The 14591-nt window shown below is 38.5% G+C and overlaps 1 protein-coding gene across 1 annotated transcript; it reads right to left on the bottom strand.

The window, feature by feature from the left end:
• Positions 1–1587: 1587 nt before the first annotated feature.
• LOC114025861 (UPF0764 protein C16orf89-like) lies at positions 1588–10943 on the bottom strand. Its single transcript, XM_027839382.1, has 5 exons — positions 10751–10943; positions 9588–9737; positions 7920–8070; positions 7575–7689; positions 1588–1608 (listed from the first exon to the last, which is right to left on the bottom strand). Exons 1-5 carry the CDS (start codon positions 10941–10943, stop codon positions 1588–1590), a joined length of 630 nt encoding a protein of 209 aa, XP_027695183.1.
• Between the last annotated feature and the right edge of the window lie 3648 nt (positions 10944–14591).

The raw sequence follows: 14591 nt of genomic DNA, 5'->3' as shown, positions 1-14591 counted from the left end.
AAGGGATCACCAGCAGAGCAGAGTATGAAGAAGTCTTTAATAGTCCACACTTGGTAAGTCCACTGGGCCAACAGAGTTCATATTTGTGGGCATTGTGAATAATCATTTATAATTTAAAATTAGATACAATTAATTATGAAAAGGGCTGTGAGAAGGAAATGTTCTTACCTCAGTAAGCAAGTACTTTTAACTATGCTCACTGTGGTATCCTATTCCTGGTATTTACCACATTTACCTATTTACCAACCATATGCAATATCTTCTGGTCTGTGATAGGTGGGGATTTGTAGAGTCTAAGAATCCCCAGCTTCAGAATTTTCTGGCATGGGATGACTGAAATTTACTTTACCAAGGGTATTATATTAGGAGATAAGAAAAGAAATTTTCAGTGTAAGATGTGTGAGACATGCCATGCTTATTCATCCTTGTATCTCTCCTAGCACCTACCACAGATATCTGCACATGAAAGGTGCTTAACATTGATTGAATCTAACTGGCTTTGATTATTCCTGGGGACCATTCATGGAATCATTTTGCTGGATACAATTAATACTGTTATTCTGCTCCTTCCTCTATCTTTACTAGCCTTGATTTAGAAAATAACACAAGGTTTTTCTAATCTGCTGCCTGTACTTTGCAAAACATATGCAAACTCAGGACCCAAGGGAACATATTACAAAAGGGTTATCAAGTACAGAGTTATCTATTTTAGTCACTAATTGGTTGTTGTAAGGCATTAATGAGGCTTATTGATGGTTGGCAAATTATCCGTAAAGTAGTAAAGAAAGCCACCCAAGGAAGCAACTGCTGCTGCTATATTTATGGAAGAACACCAACCTAGGGAGAAATAATCTTGTTAGGCTACATATAAGATATGCTTTTCATTGCTGTTTCAATGCTATGAACTTAGTTTATCTGGAGTTTAGCAAAACTCTTGACAAAATATTTCACACTATTCTTGTAAAGAATGGAATGATATGGAGCAGACAATAATATAATCAGATGGATTCAGAATTTACTGGATGGCAGACTCAAAGAGCATTTGCAAATAGTTCAATGCAAGGGTGTGCTGGAGCCAATTCTTACCAACTTGGAAGAGCTGAGGATTACCATAGTTCCACATTGATGTCATCACTCATTTATTCAGCTTCAGGTATGGACATTTAATTTCATATGGTAATGTCTCATTTTATTTAGAAGGGTTTTTCATCTTCAACTGTGTCACATACATGTGTTTTTTCATTGGAACAATTTCCCTAGGAGCCAAGGCTATTCTCCCATTTTACATAAACTAAGAGGAGGCTGGAGTCCAGACTCATGCAGAAATGGAAAAAATGGAAGTTGTCTTGCTCCTCCATCCCAATCCTACATCCTTTCTTCTGTTTCCACAATACTAAATTAACTTATGTGTTTAAAAGAACCAAGAAATTAAGGGTTCTGATGTAAGAGAGTAAATGTGACCTCATAGATATTCATGAGACTTGGTAGGTTAAAACTTTTGTCTAGACTATGGCTAAGAATATATATACCTTTTTAAAAAGAAACAGAAGTAAAGGAAAGGTAGCATTGTATATTAATAATATATACTCACATGAAGAAATCCAGGAACTGGAGGGGAAAAGCGTGATGGAGAGTATTTGAGTAGAAGTCAAAGGATGGAAAAATGGAAGAAATTTTTGTTATTTAAATACACTATGGTCTATCTGGATGTAAAGAGGAAATGGGTAAGGAGTTGGAGGAATAGATCACAAACCCTGGCACAGAGTTATGACAGAGTGATGAAAGGCTTCAATCATCCAGACATATGCTGGAGCTATCATGCTGTGCCAAGAGGAGCAGATAATAAACTCTTGACTTTCCTGATTGATAATTTCATCCTTCAAAAGATAGAGGAGTCACAAGGAGAAATTCTATTCTGGATCTTATTTTCCCTAATGGAGAGAAAGTAGTTGCTGGGGTGGAAACAATGGGAATATTAGGGGAAGTCACCACTCTATCGTAGAGTTTGTAATAGAGGAGAAGAAATCTAGGCATAGTCTGACACATACTCTAGGTTTTAAAAAAGCAGTTTTCAAAGGGTTCAGAAAAAAAGATAGGTAAGATTCCGTGGAGCAAAAATGCTTCAGGAGAAGTTAATCCAGGAGGAATGAGAGGTGCTCAAGGATGAATTTCTGAAATTATAAAGGAACACCATCACTGTCAGTAATATTTGAAAGATTATGGAAAATGGGTGATGTACCATATAGTTGGAGAAGAACAAGTATTTTCCCAATTTAAAAAAAAGAAAAAAAAATACAATTTGCAGACTTTGGCCCAGTGAATTTGACTTGATTCCTGGGAATATTCTCAAATGGATCACTAAAGAGAGGGTTACAAAACCTCTAGAAAAGGATGACAAAAAACTGGTTTGCTTTTGTCAAGAGCAGGTCATTCCAGGCTATTTTCATTTCCTTTTTTGATAGGATTATGAAATTAGTAGATGAGGGGAATGCTATGGACTTAGTTTACCCGGAGGTTAGCAAAACTTCTGTCAAAATACTTCATACTATTCTTATAGAGAATGGAGTGATATGGATTAGACAATGATATAATCAGGTGGATTCAGAACTCACTGGGTGGTAGACTCAAAGACCATTTGTACATAGTTTAATGCAAGGGTGTGCTGGAGACAATTTTCCCCAACTTGGAAGAGATATTTGTTAAATTTTCATTGTAAGTATTTACAACTCAGAAATAGCAATCAATATAAATCAGGGTTGGATGTATGTTTTGTTCATTATTTAGACTTAAGAAAGTGTTAATGATGCAGATTAAACTTAAAGGTATATAAATCTATTTTTTTTTGGCTGGAAAACCTGATTGTTAAGCATTTGTCAGCACATCTGTGGTCCATTGTCACCATAGCAGAAAGTTTCTAGTGCATTACTCCAGGGATCTGTGCTTAAGCCTATGCTGTTTAATATTTTTATTAATGATATCAATAAAGAAATAGAGACTATATTCACCATTTTAGAGATGACAGCAAAGTGAGATGGATGGTAGAGTTGGTATCCAAAAGGTTGTTGGCAGGCTAGAGCATTGAGCTAAATCTAATACGATGAAATTCGTTAAGGATAAATGTAAAGTTTTATACTTGGGTAAAAAAAAAATCAACCTCAACAATACAATATGGGGAAAATGTGGTTAGATAGCAGGTGTTCTGGAGAGGATCTGGATGTTTTAGTGGACTGCAAGCTCAATATGAGTCAGAAGCAGGATGTGGCAGCCCAAAAAGCTAATGCAATCTTGGGCAGCATTAGGAGGGGCAGAGCTTCTGGAATATGGAGGTGAGAATCCCCATGGAATCTGCCCTTTTCAGACCTCATTCGTATTCAACTCTGGGTAACAGAGTTTAAGAAGGACATTGATTAGCTGAAGAGTATCCAGAGAAGCCCAACCAGGATGGTGAAGGGCCTAACTCCATGACACATGAGGATAGGCCTAAGGAACTGAGCATGCCTAGCCTGGAGAAAAAAAGAATTGGGATGGAGGATATGATATCTGTCATATCTGTTTGAAGGACTGTGACATGCAGGAGGGAAAAGACTTGTTCTACTTGGCCCCAGAGGGCAGAAACAGGAGCAGTGGATGGAAATTCCAAAGAGGCAAATGTAGGCTTGACAAGAAGAAAAACTTCCTCACAATTTGAAGAGTAGAAAGGGTTTCCTCACAAGCTGGTGGATCACCCCTCCTTGGAAGTCGTTAAGCACAGGCCAGATGACCACTTGTCAGGTATATTAAAGCAGAGATTCTTTGATATAGGGATGGACTAGATGGCCAACAAGGACTAAGGTCTTGAAAAGGTCTAGATTTGGTTTACTTTTTTTTAGCTGCTCTGACTACTAAAAGCAATAATCTTTCTTAGAGAGATGCTGACTAAAACAAGCAAACAGGGCTCTACCTTGCCCTCTGCTTGAAGCTGAAACCTGAAAATGAATAGCTAAGAAAAGAAAAAAAAAAACCACTGCATCAAACTGTTAGAGAAATAGGAAATTGCAGCAAATATTTAGATTAGGCCTATGATATCACAACTGTTCTTATCCTTGCCACTTTTTCATACCCAAGTCTTTCATCCTTCAGTCTTCTGGACTGCCTAACACTGATGTAGATGGTTTCCCCTCCACTTTTCCCCTAAAGAATATGGTCTAAATGTATATTTCCAGAAGAGCAAATGCAACATATATATGTATATATACATATATATATGTATGTGTGAGTATATATATATATATACATATATCTGAGAAGTTATACTTTTTCATAGTGAAATGTGATGTATATGTGTATGAGAAGAGGATATGTACAGAATTTGATTAGGTGTCTTCCTTCATGTACTTCAAATACATATTATTTGTTTTCAAGAATTTTACCTTCAAGGTGATTGCCTCTCATTAATGGCCGGTTTCCAATGACAACTAGTGAGAGAAGAAATAGAAGGGAATATCATGAATGTGTACAAATTCCTTTCTCTTCATCTATTCTCATCTCCATCATTCCTGACTTGTGGGAAACTTCTTGTATTTTTTTCACTTCTAAAATGTGCTTCCTTTTCTGCCTACAACCTTATAGTGCTATATAAATGTGAGGGATGTCTTCTTCTTTGTGTTCTAGAATTGTTTTGCTTCTCCCACAGTTTTCCCTCTTCCTTAAAATTCTTGCAAGTTGTCAACTCCTTTCACAACTTCCATTTGAATGATTTCAACTTAGAAACTCCATTGTAAAGCCTTGAGCTCAGTTCCTTGCTTCCCTGAAAGTGTTTGTCTTGTCATAATGTTTTGTCTTATCTGTCCCTTGGATAGAGATTATGAACACCAGGCATAGAGGCAGGGGTCTGATTTAATGTTTATGAAGACCTTACTGCACTATTGGCAGTCAGTAAGAGTTTGTGATGAGTAAATCATCATCATCATAATTCTCCAAATAAAATCTTTGACTCAAAAGTTGCTCACCCACAGTGATCACTTGTTCTTCTTAAATTTGTTGCTCTTTTGTTCTAAGAGTTCTGGAGACTAGAACTTAATGCCAAACCTCCTACTTCTTGCTTTAAGTAGTGAGTATAGGCCAACATCCACCTAATGCCTTTAATTCATTCTCCATAAAAATAGTGTTAAGAGAAATAACATTAAAGAGGAATGTTCCACAGGAACCATGTTATAAATGGGTGATTTGCTCAGCACTATTAGAGCAGAGTTTTGTGACTTATCAGTGGGGTTTGGTTATAATTTGTCATTGATGTTGTGAAAAATTAGCTTGGACTACCTTATATAAGGTGTAATAGCTATCTATGCTGCCTCCCAGGCCTCTTCTCTGTGTATCCAGAAGCTGTGTATTTCATTTCCCACCCTGGAACTAAGACTACCTCTGATGTCAAGATGTGAGGGTGACAGAAATAACTTTACTGTTTTCTCTGAATTTCAGAGGAGTAACTGAATCCTTCTCACTGTCATTTATTGTATTTACTGGAAGCCATTCTCTCTGCTTGGTTTTCAAAAATGTAACAATCAAAGAAGAGACCAGTATGGTAGAAGGCAGTGTAACTGATAACTAGGTCTCAAAGGCTGTCTAATTTATATCTTGGGGATGTAGTCAATAATTCATATATCTGACTTCCACAAAGGTCATTGTGTATTCTCTATAATATTGGCCTTTGAACCAGCTAGATCCCATTTGGTGAGCTTCACATATTTTAGCCCTTATCTCCAGACCTTCTGTTTATTGTTCATTGTGTGTGTTTAAATGCAAATCTCTGTAGCTCTTACTAACCACCAGCTAGCTTCCCTTACTCTTAATAGCTCTACCTCCCTAACATGACACACTCACATATATCCTTAATCTCACCTTATCAAATGTTTGAGGAAATGGTACTTGATATTACTAAGGAATCCAAGAACTTGATGTTACAACCTCATTTGATGGAATATGACAGATAGCATTTTATCTTCTCTAACTCCTTAACTTCCCTACCACCAAGGCAGTCAACTTTACTTACAAATCTTCCAATAGCATCCTTCCTCAGAATTCTGCCATTTGAGAATAGTCTTAATCCAAGGGATCTTGTAGAAATCTGAGTATCCAGAAAATCCACAGAGCATGACTAAGGAAAAGAAGATGGAATTAGCCATCTTTCTAACATGCTGGGCGCCTTTGACAGTTCTTCCCATAAACCTGTCTCTATTCCCATTTACATGCCTTCTGTGTCTCAGGGCTCAGTACCAACCTGAGCAATACTGAATCTATTGAGCCACTGGGACTCTTGGCTGGTAGGGAAGACTACATCTTTGCTATAGCAACCAGAGGCACAGCCTAGTTCAACTTTCATTTTAACATCCCCTCCCCCATTAAGAGGTTTCAGTCAATGTTGGATGAAATTCATAGATTCTTTGTGTGATGAAACATTCTGATGGGATTTGAGTTTCCAAGCTAAAGAACCTCTAACATTTGGGTTTTCTTTATCCCTCACACAAAGGGCTTTTGATGCATGTCAGTTAAAAGTTCTCTCTTTCTTTCAGTAGTTTAGGGGAGCAGGGTTGTGACAAAGGCAAAATGTATGTGTGTATGTGTGTGTGTGTGTGTGTGTGTGTGTGTGTGTGTGTATCTTCATTTAAGGGTAAGGAAGATAATTTGCACTTATCTGGAGAATGGAAGGAGGTTCATACTATTTATTATGAAGATACTTTTATTTTGAAACAAGGATTTATTTTTTTCTGTTTTCAAGTTCCATTCCATCATGTTAGCACAAAAGATGTTCATGTAGTATTTTGATAGGAGGAACAGGCCACCTGAGCATTTTTTCTAGGGATCAGACAAACAGAGAGAATTGAAATGAGTATTGTTAGTAGCAATGAGTAGCAGTTCTTATATGCAAAAGTTATATTTTTGAGATGGATTTTTAAATTGTCACTATACTTAAGGTAAAACTTTTTGCCTAGATTCCTTTTGCAAAAGTCTCCCTGATTGTTTCATAAGTACCTGGAACTATAGTGTTGTCTAAGAATAACCCTTTTTTACCTTTTGGAAGAATATCTGTAGCAGGGTCTGAGAGATTATTAGTACAAAGACCCATATGCCATCCGCTCACCTACTTATTTTCATTCTTATCAAATAAAAACAGCCAATTATGCCAACTGAGTTCTTGAATTTTTAAAAATAATTTAAAACACCTCATTGAACTCTTAGTTATTGACAACTGTCCCCACCTCTAATTTTGGATCAATAGCATCAGTCAGATTCAGAAGAGCAGAAGGCAAAGACACCTTTTTTTTTCTTTTCCTTCTGCTAGTCCAAAAAGTAGTGGAGAGATCCTTGCTAACATGAGAAGATACAAATAATTGTAAATAAGTTAATGCTTTAAGCTGGAATCTGCTTAAAAGGCAATTAAGGTACTTTACAGATAAGGAAAAAATATGAACAAACTACATACTAAAGGGAAAAACATATTTGTCATTCTGATTTTTAGCGCCATTAAAATACTTGTCCAATATGTGGTGCTGCTGTCCAGCTTTCTGGGCCTCTGAAGTGACCTACTGGGCACTTACCATTTTGGCTATTTGGAAGTAGGAGAGCTGTTTCACTAGTTCTTCACCACTTTGGTTAGGTGCAGTCATGAGTTCCATGCAGACCTTGGTGACACTGCATGGCTTACTGTTCTTTCTGGGGAGCAAGCAGTTCCGGAGTGTTATATGGGGAAAATAATGAATAAAGTTCGAGAGAGTTATAGGCCTGGCCATGCTGGCACAGGTCCTTGTTGCCATTAAAAGAACTGGACATGGACTTGAATAGCACATAGAAATGGAAGCAGGTACTGTGAGAAGAATTTGTATGGGAAGGGTGACTATTAATACTTTTCTATCCAGGGAAGAAAGAAAAAGGACAAAAGTCACTTGGTTCCTAGTAAAAGTGTCATGCAAGAATCACTCAATTTTTCTGGAAAAGGATTTGAGTTGTCAAACTTAGAATAGATCATGGAGGAGCTTGTGTTACTCCATGAAAGAGGGAGCTTCCAAAATTCTGGCTGTAGAATTTCTTGGAATTCTGTCAGAGTGAAAGAGCAAGATTTGATCAGTGACACAGTAAAAAAAAAAAGTAAATTTATGTAACTTTTGACAAATCTATGTCTTTTCTGGTCTATCTTCTCCCTCTCCCTGCCTTTGCTCCATTCCTTTTTCTCTAAGATTAACTTCTATTTACCCATCTTGTATGTATGTATTGGGGCAGCTAGTTGGCACAGTGGATAGAGTGCTGAGCCTGGACTCGAGAGGACTTGAGTCCAAATCTCTCCTTAGATACGTATTAGTTCTTTAACCTCAGGCAAGTCACTTAACCTCTCTGTTTGCATTATTTTCCTAATCTATAAAATAGGGATAATAATAGCACCAACTTGCCAAGGTTGTTGTTAGGACCAAATGAGATAATATTTGTACAATATTTAGAACAATGGCTGACACATAGGAGGCACTATGTAAATGTTAGCCAATATTATTATTATTTGTATATTTTCTCCTCCATTAGAATGTTAGCTCTTGGGTTCAGAGAGCACATTTTTTGCCTTTTTTATATCCCCAATACAAAGGCTCTGTGCCCAGTACCTGGCACATAGTAAGCACTTAAATGAATCTTGCCTGACTGACAATGGCTACTCACAGAATCATAGAATTTGAGAGTTGGAAAGGACTTCAGTAATGACATAGTTCAATATATGTTGGTTTAAGAATTTGATTTCTGTTCCATTGATTTCTAGACATACCTCTGTCATACCCAGATTTCTTATAAGATTGTAGAGTCTACAAGAATCAAATATCATAACTCCGGAGTTATGATAGCAGTTACCTCAGAGACCAGCTAGTTCAACCTCCACAATTTTACAGATGTGGAAATGGAGGCCTAGAGAAGTTAACTGACTTCTCCAAGATCACACAAGCACTGTTAGAGTCAGGATTTAAACTTAAGGCCTCTGCCCCCAGAGCCTATGCTTTTCCCATGGCACCCTCAAATATCACCCCGAAGGCAAATAGTTTGGGACTTATGGAAAACACCAGCCCTTCAAGATATAGGGTTGAAATCAATTAGGAAATAGAATTCTATTAGTAGGAAGAGGTTCTTAATGGGCACATTAAGCCCCAGAGAATATCATTACTAGGAAAAATTTAATTAAAAAACAAAAACAAAGCAGGGAGTCCCAGTTTGATTAGAAAGTGAGGGTTCCTTGCTCTGACCACAATAAGAATGTCTACTTAGGGTGCCATTAAATATGTTATTCAGTGCTGGGCTTCCAACATAAGCCTATTTCTCTCTGGAGTTGCCAGAGGGATATTTTAGTATCTGAAGCAATTGTGATGGGAGAAGATTTTTACTACTGCCTCTCAGGCAAGTATTATGTTCCTGGTAAAGCGTCAAGAGGCTGGATGGCTACTTGTCCACTCAATTCCATAGGTTTCTCATGATCATTTAAGCATGGAGGCTAGACCAGTTTGTCTAGAAAATAACCTCTAGAATGAAAAATATTTTCAAATCCTGTGTTACTGAAGAAATTCTGTCTTCACCCATCTTACCTCTTAAGTACTTGAAGTCAATAATTTTGAGGAAAGCTTCAACTTTGGGGATGATTAGTGTCAACTTTTTTATTATCTTCTCAACACTCAAGGTCAGGGTTTTCATGTCTGAGTCATGGGCCCATTTTTCCGGGACACCTTTTAGCTGTACTGTGAAGGAACAGGGCAGAGATGTGAATCAGATCTTGTTTCATAGGTGTGCTTTGATTCTCCTGATTCAGAGAAATGTATCTGAATCTCATTCCAACTTATTATTAGGCAAAAGCTGCTTTGCCTAAAATTCACCATTATTCTAGTTCTCTCCACCAGGCAGGAGGTACCAATCCCCACCCCATTTTACAATTCAGCCTCCTGATTGGTCAGAAGGCAAGAGGGACAAGAGGTCTGGAAGCAAGGGAAGCTCAGCCCTATAGCAAATCCCTTCTTCCCTTCCAAAAATTAAGTGCCCCTTTTCCACAGAACATTGCTGTGAAAATGAATTAAGTCACATGTAGGAGGCTTATGACTGACTTTTGTAAATATGAGGGATAGGATTTCTAGATAGCTGAAGGATGAAGCAGTATGAAAACTCAACTCCATTTTTCCTCCAGAGGCTGCAGAAAAAAGATCATTACTTATGTACATACACCCAAGTGAGTAAGGAGAATTGAACTAGTTTTCAGGATTGCTGTTCTTCCTCATTCTCCACATAAAAGTCATTAAACATAGTCAAGAAACTCCTACCATGTTCTTACCTTTCTTGGTAAAGACCTTGACCAAATAAGTAGTCTGCAGAGTCTGCTAAATGAGAGAACCTTTCCTTTCTTCTTGGAGCCCTTATTTTGGGTTCTTCACACAAATAGTTAAAAATTTTCCATCTTGTTAGTACAATGCTGAAAGAAAATGAGCCACAGAGACTACCCAGTTGGCCTGCAGCATTTTTTAAGGACCTATGTTTCCCACTTTTTCTTTCTTGTTTCTTAAAATTCCTTGTATTTTTGAAAAGCTAAAAGAAGCAAGGCCAGGGACACCAAATGATCAAAAGGCATGTACCCTTCCTGAGTTTCAAATTTCAAAGGTCTAATTCCAGATCATCTCCTGTCCGCAAAGTTGACCATCAGTAGAAAGGTGTGAAAACAGTTTCAGTTGCTAGCTAACCTGTGTATAAGAAAAAGTAACTTTACCTTTTAGCATCAAAAATCCAACCAATGAGTCCAGATTAAATTCCCTGTACCTCATTTCCAAATAGGAGGTGGCTTTCTCCAGGGCAGAAAGGATCACTTTCCCCATGGCAATCTTGGTCTCTGACTGCTGTGAATTTTGGATAGATAGGGGTGGTAACTGCAGCATTACCAGCAACAGCTCCAGTAAGTACATGTCTCAATCTTTTCCACTCAGCCAAGTGGTTTGCAGCAATTCCTGCGCTGGATGTCTCACACACTACCTTCCCTCGCCACCCTCTCTTACTTCTCACTGGTCAAAAGGAGGAGCAAAGATTTCTATTACCCTAGACAAGCTGATGAATGCCAACTCTGCACTCTAGGGCAGCTGGTTTGCAACTGGTCTTAAGTAGTGAGTGAAGGGCTATGCCAAAGGAATGTTGAGTATGACTTTGCCTGTAGGTTAGGACCTCAGGGTGAGAGTTAGGGAGGGGGTCAGTGTGACTAGATTAAGTAGTAGCCCTGCTTGGGAATACATTACTGCCACAGGACTTGGAAATCCTTAGGCACAGCCCGATGAGGGGAGAGTGGGGGAAAGAAAGCTTATTCTCTCCCAACATTCATGTTCTGTAGTCTCTTCTAACCAGATGATTTCTAGGGTCCTTTCAGAACTATATCCTAGGACTCCCCCCCGAAGCCCCAGACAGGTCTGCCCTTGACTTTTCTGGGTTCAGTTATCAATCTTATACAGATGGCTCCCAAGTCCATATATCTAGCTCTGTCTCCTGAGCTCCAGTCCTGCATTCCCTGATGCTTACTGGACATCTCCAGTGGTATTTCAAACCCAATGGGTCCAAAACAATATCCATCTTCCTCACCTAGAGTTACTTCTCCTACAAGTTTCCCTATTTCTTTCAAAGTAACAATCATTCTCTAGTCACCCAAGTTTGTAACTTTGGAGTTATCCTTGACTCTTTCCTGACCTTTATCAGCTATTTCCAATCAAGCTTTGTCTATTCTATTTCAACAATATTTCTCACATACCATCCCCCTCTCAGTTCACATGGCCACCAGCCACCCTACTTCAGGCTCTCATCACTTCTCACTTCTCTTGTAACACTGAGCATTTTGATTGGTTTTTCTATTCCCAACCTTCCCTCCCCCACATCCCATTCTCTATAATCTGTCAAAATAATCTTCCTATGGGATCAGCCTGATCATGTGCAGTAAGCCATTGCCGGACCTGTACATGACAAGTGAGGGAGCAAACCCTATGGTATAGATAGAATTTTTAAAAAGGAAGTCCCTAGGCTGTTACATATCAAAAGATTTGCTTCATCATAGACAGCAATGAATGAAAAGATTAAACAACAACAAAAGCAGCTAAAACACAAAGGTTTCTTTGATCTAATCATAGCAAAAGTCTTTGTGTTGGTGAGGTAGAGGAAAATCACTTAGTAGTTTTGAAACCTGAGCTCAATCAGTCTTTTGCTGCAGAAAGAGCCCAAGCAGCTACCCTGCGCCCTTCTTCAAACAAGGACAGTTTTTAAAGTTAATTTTCTCTTTCATTTGGCTATTTTCTTTGTGAAATAGAACTGATGGAAGCTATCAAAAGCTTCTGTTTTAATTCTGTCTTTGTTTAACTGGGCAGAATTCTTTTCCTTCTTAGTCTGATGATCTTCTAGAGAAAGGTGATTTCTTCTCTCCAGCAACATGGGTAAAAGAGTGATAGTTCTTAGTTGGAAGCTTCTGAGCTTTCATTGGATATAGTTTTCTCTTTGTATTCTGATCTGGCTACTCATAGGGAAGAGATAGAAAAAAGCTCTCTCTCTCCTCATCTGTAGAGATTTATTGTGTTGAAAAGTACGAAGGAACTAAATTTGTGTCTCAAATTCATTAGTCACTATCATTTTGAGTGTGGATTTCCTAAGTATGATGTAGATATGCTGAATTTGCTGTAGGAGTTTTCCTGAATATACTCCCTTGGTATTGTTCAAGTTGATCAATCAATAAGCATTTATTAAACACTTACTATGTGCCAGATATTTTGCTAGATAGTAGGAACATAAAGACAAAAAAAAGAAACAATCTCTATTCTCAGGGATCTTACATTCTATCTGGCAAGCTAAGAGGTACACAGAGAAGTATATACAAAGAATAACATAAATATATACAAAGTATAACGTGAGTACATACAAAACAAATAGATAGTTCAGTACAAGTCCCTAATGAAGGAAAACACTATCAGGAGGGGCATCAGGAAAGGCTTCTTGTAAAAGGTGGTACTTGAGCTCTAAAGGTCTGGGAGGAAGATATTGAGGTAGAGGTAAGGAGGGATATTTCAGATATGAGATAGTGCAAAGATGAGAAATGAAATGTCATGGGTGAGAACAGAAAGAATTCCATTTTGGTTGAACTATACAGAGTAGGAATAAAAATAATATATAATAAGGTTGAAAAGGTTGGGGCCTAGTTGTGAAGGACATCAAAAGTCAAAGGATTTTAAAAATTTGATCCTAAAGGTAATAGGGAGCCACTTTAGTTTACTCAATAAAAAAGTGACTTGTTCAGAGCTGTCCTTAAGTAAAATCACTTTGGTAGCTGTGTGGAGGATTGATTGGGGGAGGTAGAGAAGAGAAAACAGGAGGCCACTGCAACATGCCAAGTGAGAGATGCTGAGGGTGGTGGTTTTGTGACTAGAGAGAGAAGGGATGGGATGCCAGATGCATTGTAGAGGTAGAAACAGTAAAATCTGGCAACTTATTATTGGATATGCGAGATAAGGGAGAGTGAGGAGTTAAGACTAATGCCAAAGAGGTGGCTCATTAGTGTAATCTCTTAGTGTAATTAGTGTAAAGGCATGGGGAGATGTTTTGAGGTCATGTGAGCAGCAAGATGGAGGACTAGATATTTCCTCTAACCCCCCTGACCCTGCAAATACCTGCAAAACAGAAATCATGAACCAAAGATAAACAATTTCAACTGTCTCCATGTTATGGCCCACCAAAATTCCAAAAGAAGGTTTAAAATGCCCCTCAAAATCCCACGAACTGATACTTACTCAACCTGTGTTCACTCAGCACCTCTACCTCACTTCCCATGCTATTGGCCAAGAAGGCTGCACTAGCAGGCCCAGGGACATAAAACACAGACTTACAATGATACCCACCCTCATACCCCAGTTTCTCTTCCCTCTTTCCGGTGCCGTGGAGACCTCAGTTCTAGGCTGCAGAAGCTGACTTAGGCTTTGATAGCCAGGGCTGCAATCTGGAAGAGCCAGTGCTGCAAAGCTCTGAACTGTTGGCTCCGGGCCAGAGAACTGAGGAACAGAGGGAGTAAGACAGGCCACCATATTCATATGTATGTGTGTGGTTGTGGGTGGGGGGAAAGAGGCTGTGTAGCACTCCATCAAACCTGAGGGAAAAAGCACAGCATCTGACTGGGCCCAGGTCTGACCACCCAAAAATCAGTTGGAGCACAGATCTACAACCCTGAATGTGGGAGGAGGCTGAAGTACTTGTATATTCAACTGCCAAGGAAACCACACTCAGAGGCATAAGCACCTCCAAAGAAACAAAAGGGAGAACAATAGAATGGACATGCAAATGCACAGAAGTGAAGGACAATGTAGAAGACTAGAAAAAAAAACAATAACTTTAAAAGAAAATATGCTCACTATGCAAGCAAAGCATACTTACCTCAAAGACAGGATGTATAGAGACAAACTGAGGATCATAGATTTTCCAGAAGATCATGACAGGACAAAAAAATCTTAACACTGTAATGAAGGAAATAATAGAAGAAAACTGCCTGGAACTTCTGAACATAGGCAGTGAGATTCCAATTGAAACCATTCATAGATCAC

The sequence above is a fragment of the Vombatus ursinus genome, unplaced genomic scaffold (genome assembly GCF_900497805.2).
Source record: "Vombatus ursinus unplaced genomic scaffold, bare-nosed wombat genome assembly UNPS02014832.1, whole genome shotgun sequence".
In the NCBI taxonomy this organism is placed as follows: Eukaryota; Metazoa; Chordata; class Mammalia; order Diprotodontia; family Vombatidae; genus Vombatus; species Vombatus ursinus.
Note: the sequence above shows the minus strand (reverse complement) of the source record. Positions and strands in the feature narration are given on the sequence as shown.

What these genes read in the sequence shown, in the direction of transcription:
- LOC114025861 (XM_027839382.1), bottom strand. Translation starts at nt 10,943, where the DNA reads ATGTACTTACTGGAGCTGTTGCTGGTAATGCTGCAGTTACCACCCCTA. An exon ending in TGGATTTTTGATGCTAAAAG is followed by an intron (nt 9,738 to 10,750) that starts GTAAAGTTACTT and finishes GTTCCTTCACAG; the next exon opens with TACAGCTAAAAGGTGTCCCG. An exon ending in TGACTTCAAGTACTTAAGAG is followed by an intron (nt 8,071 to 9,587) that starts GTAAGATGGGTG and finishes TCACTCTGACAG; the next exon opens with AATTCCAAGAAATTCTACAG.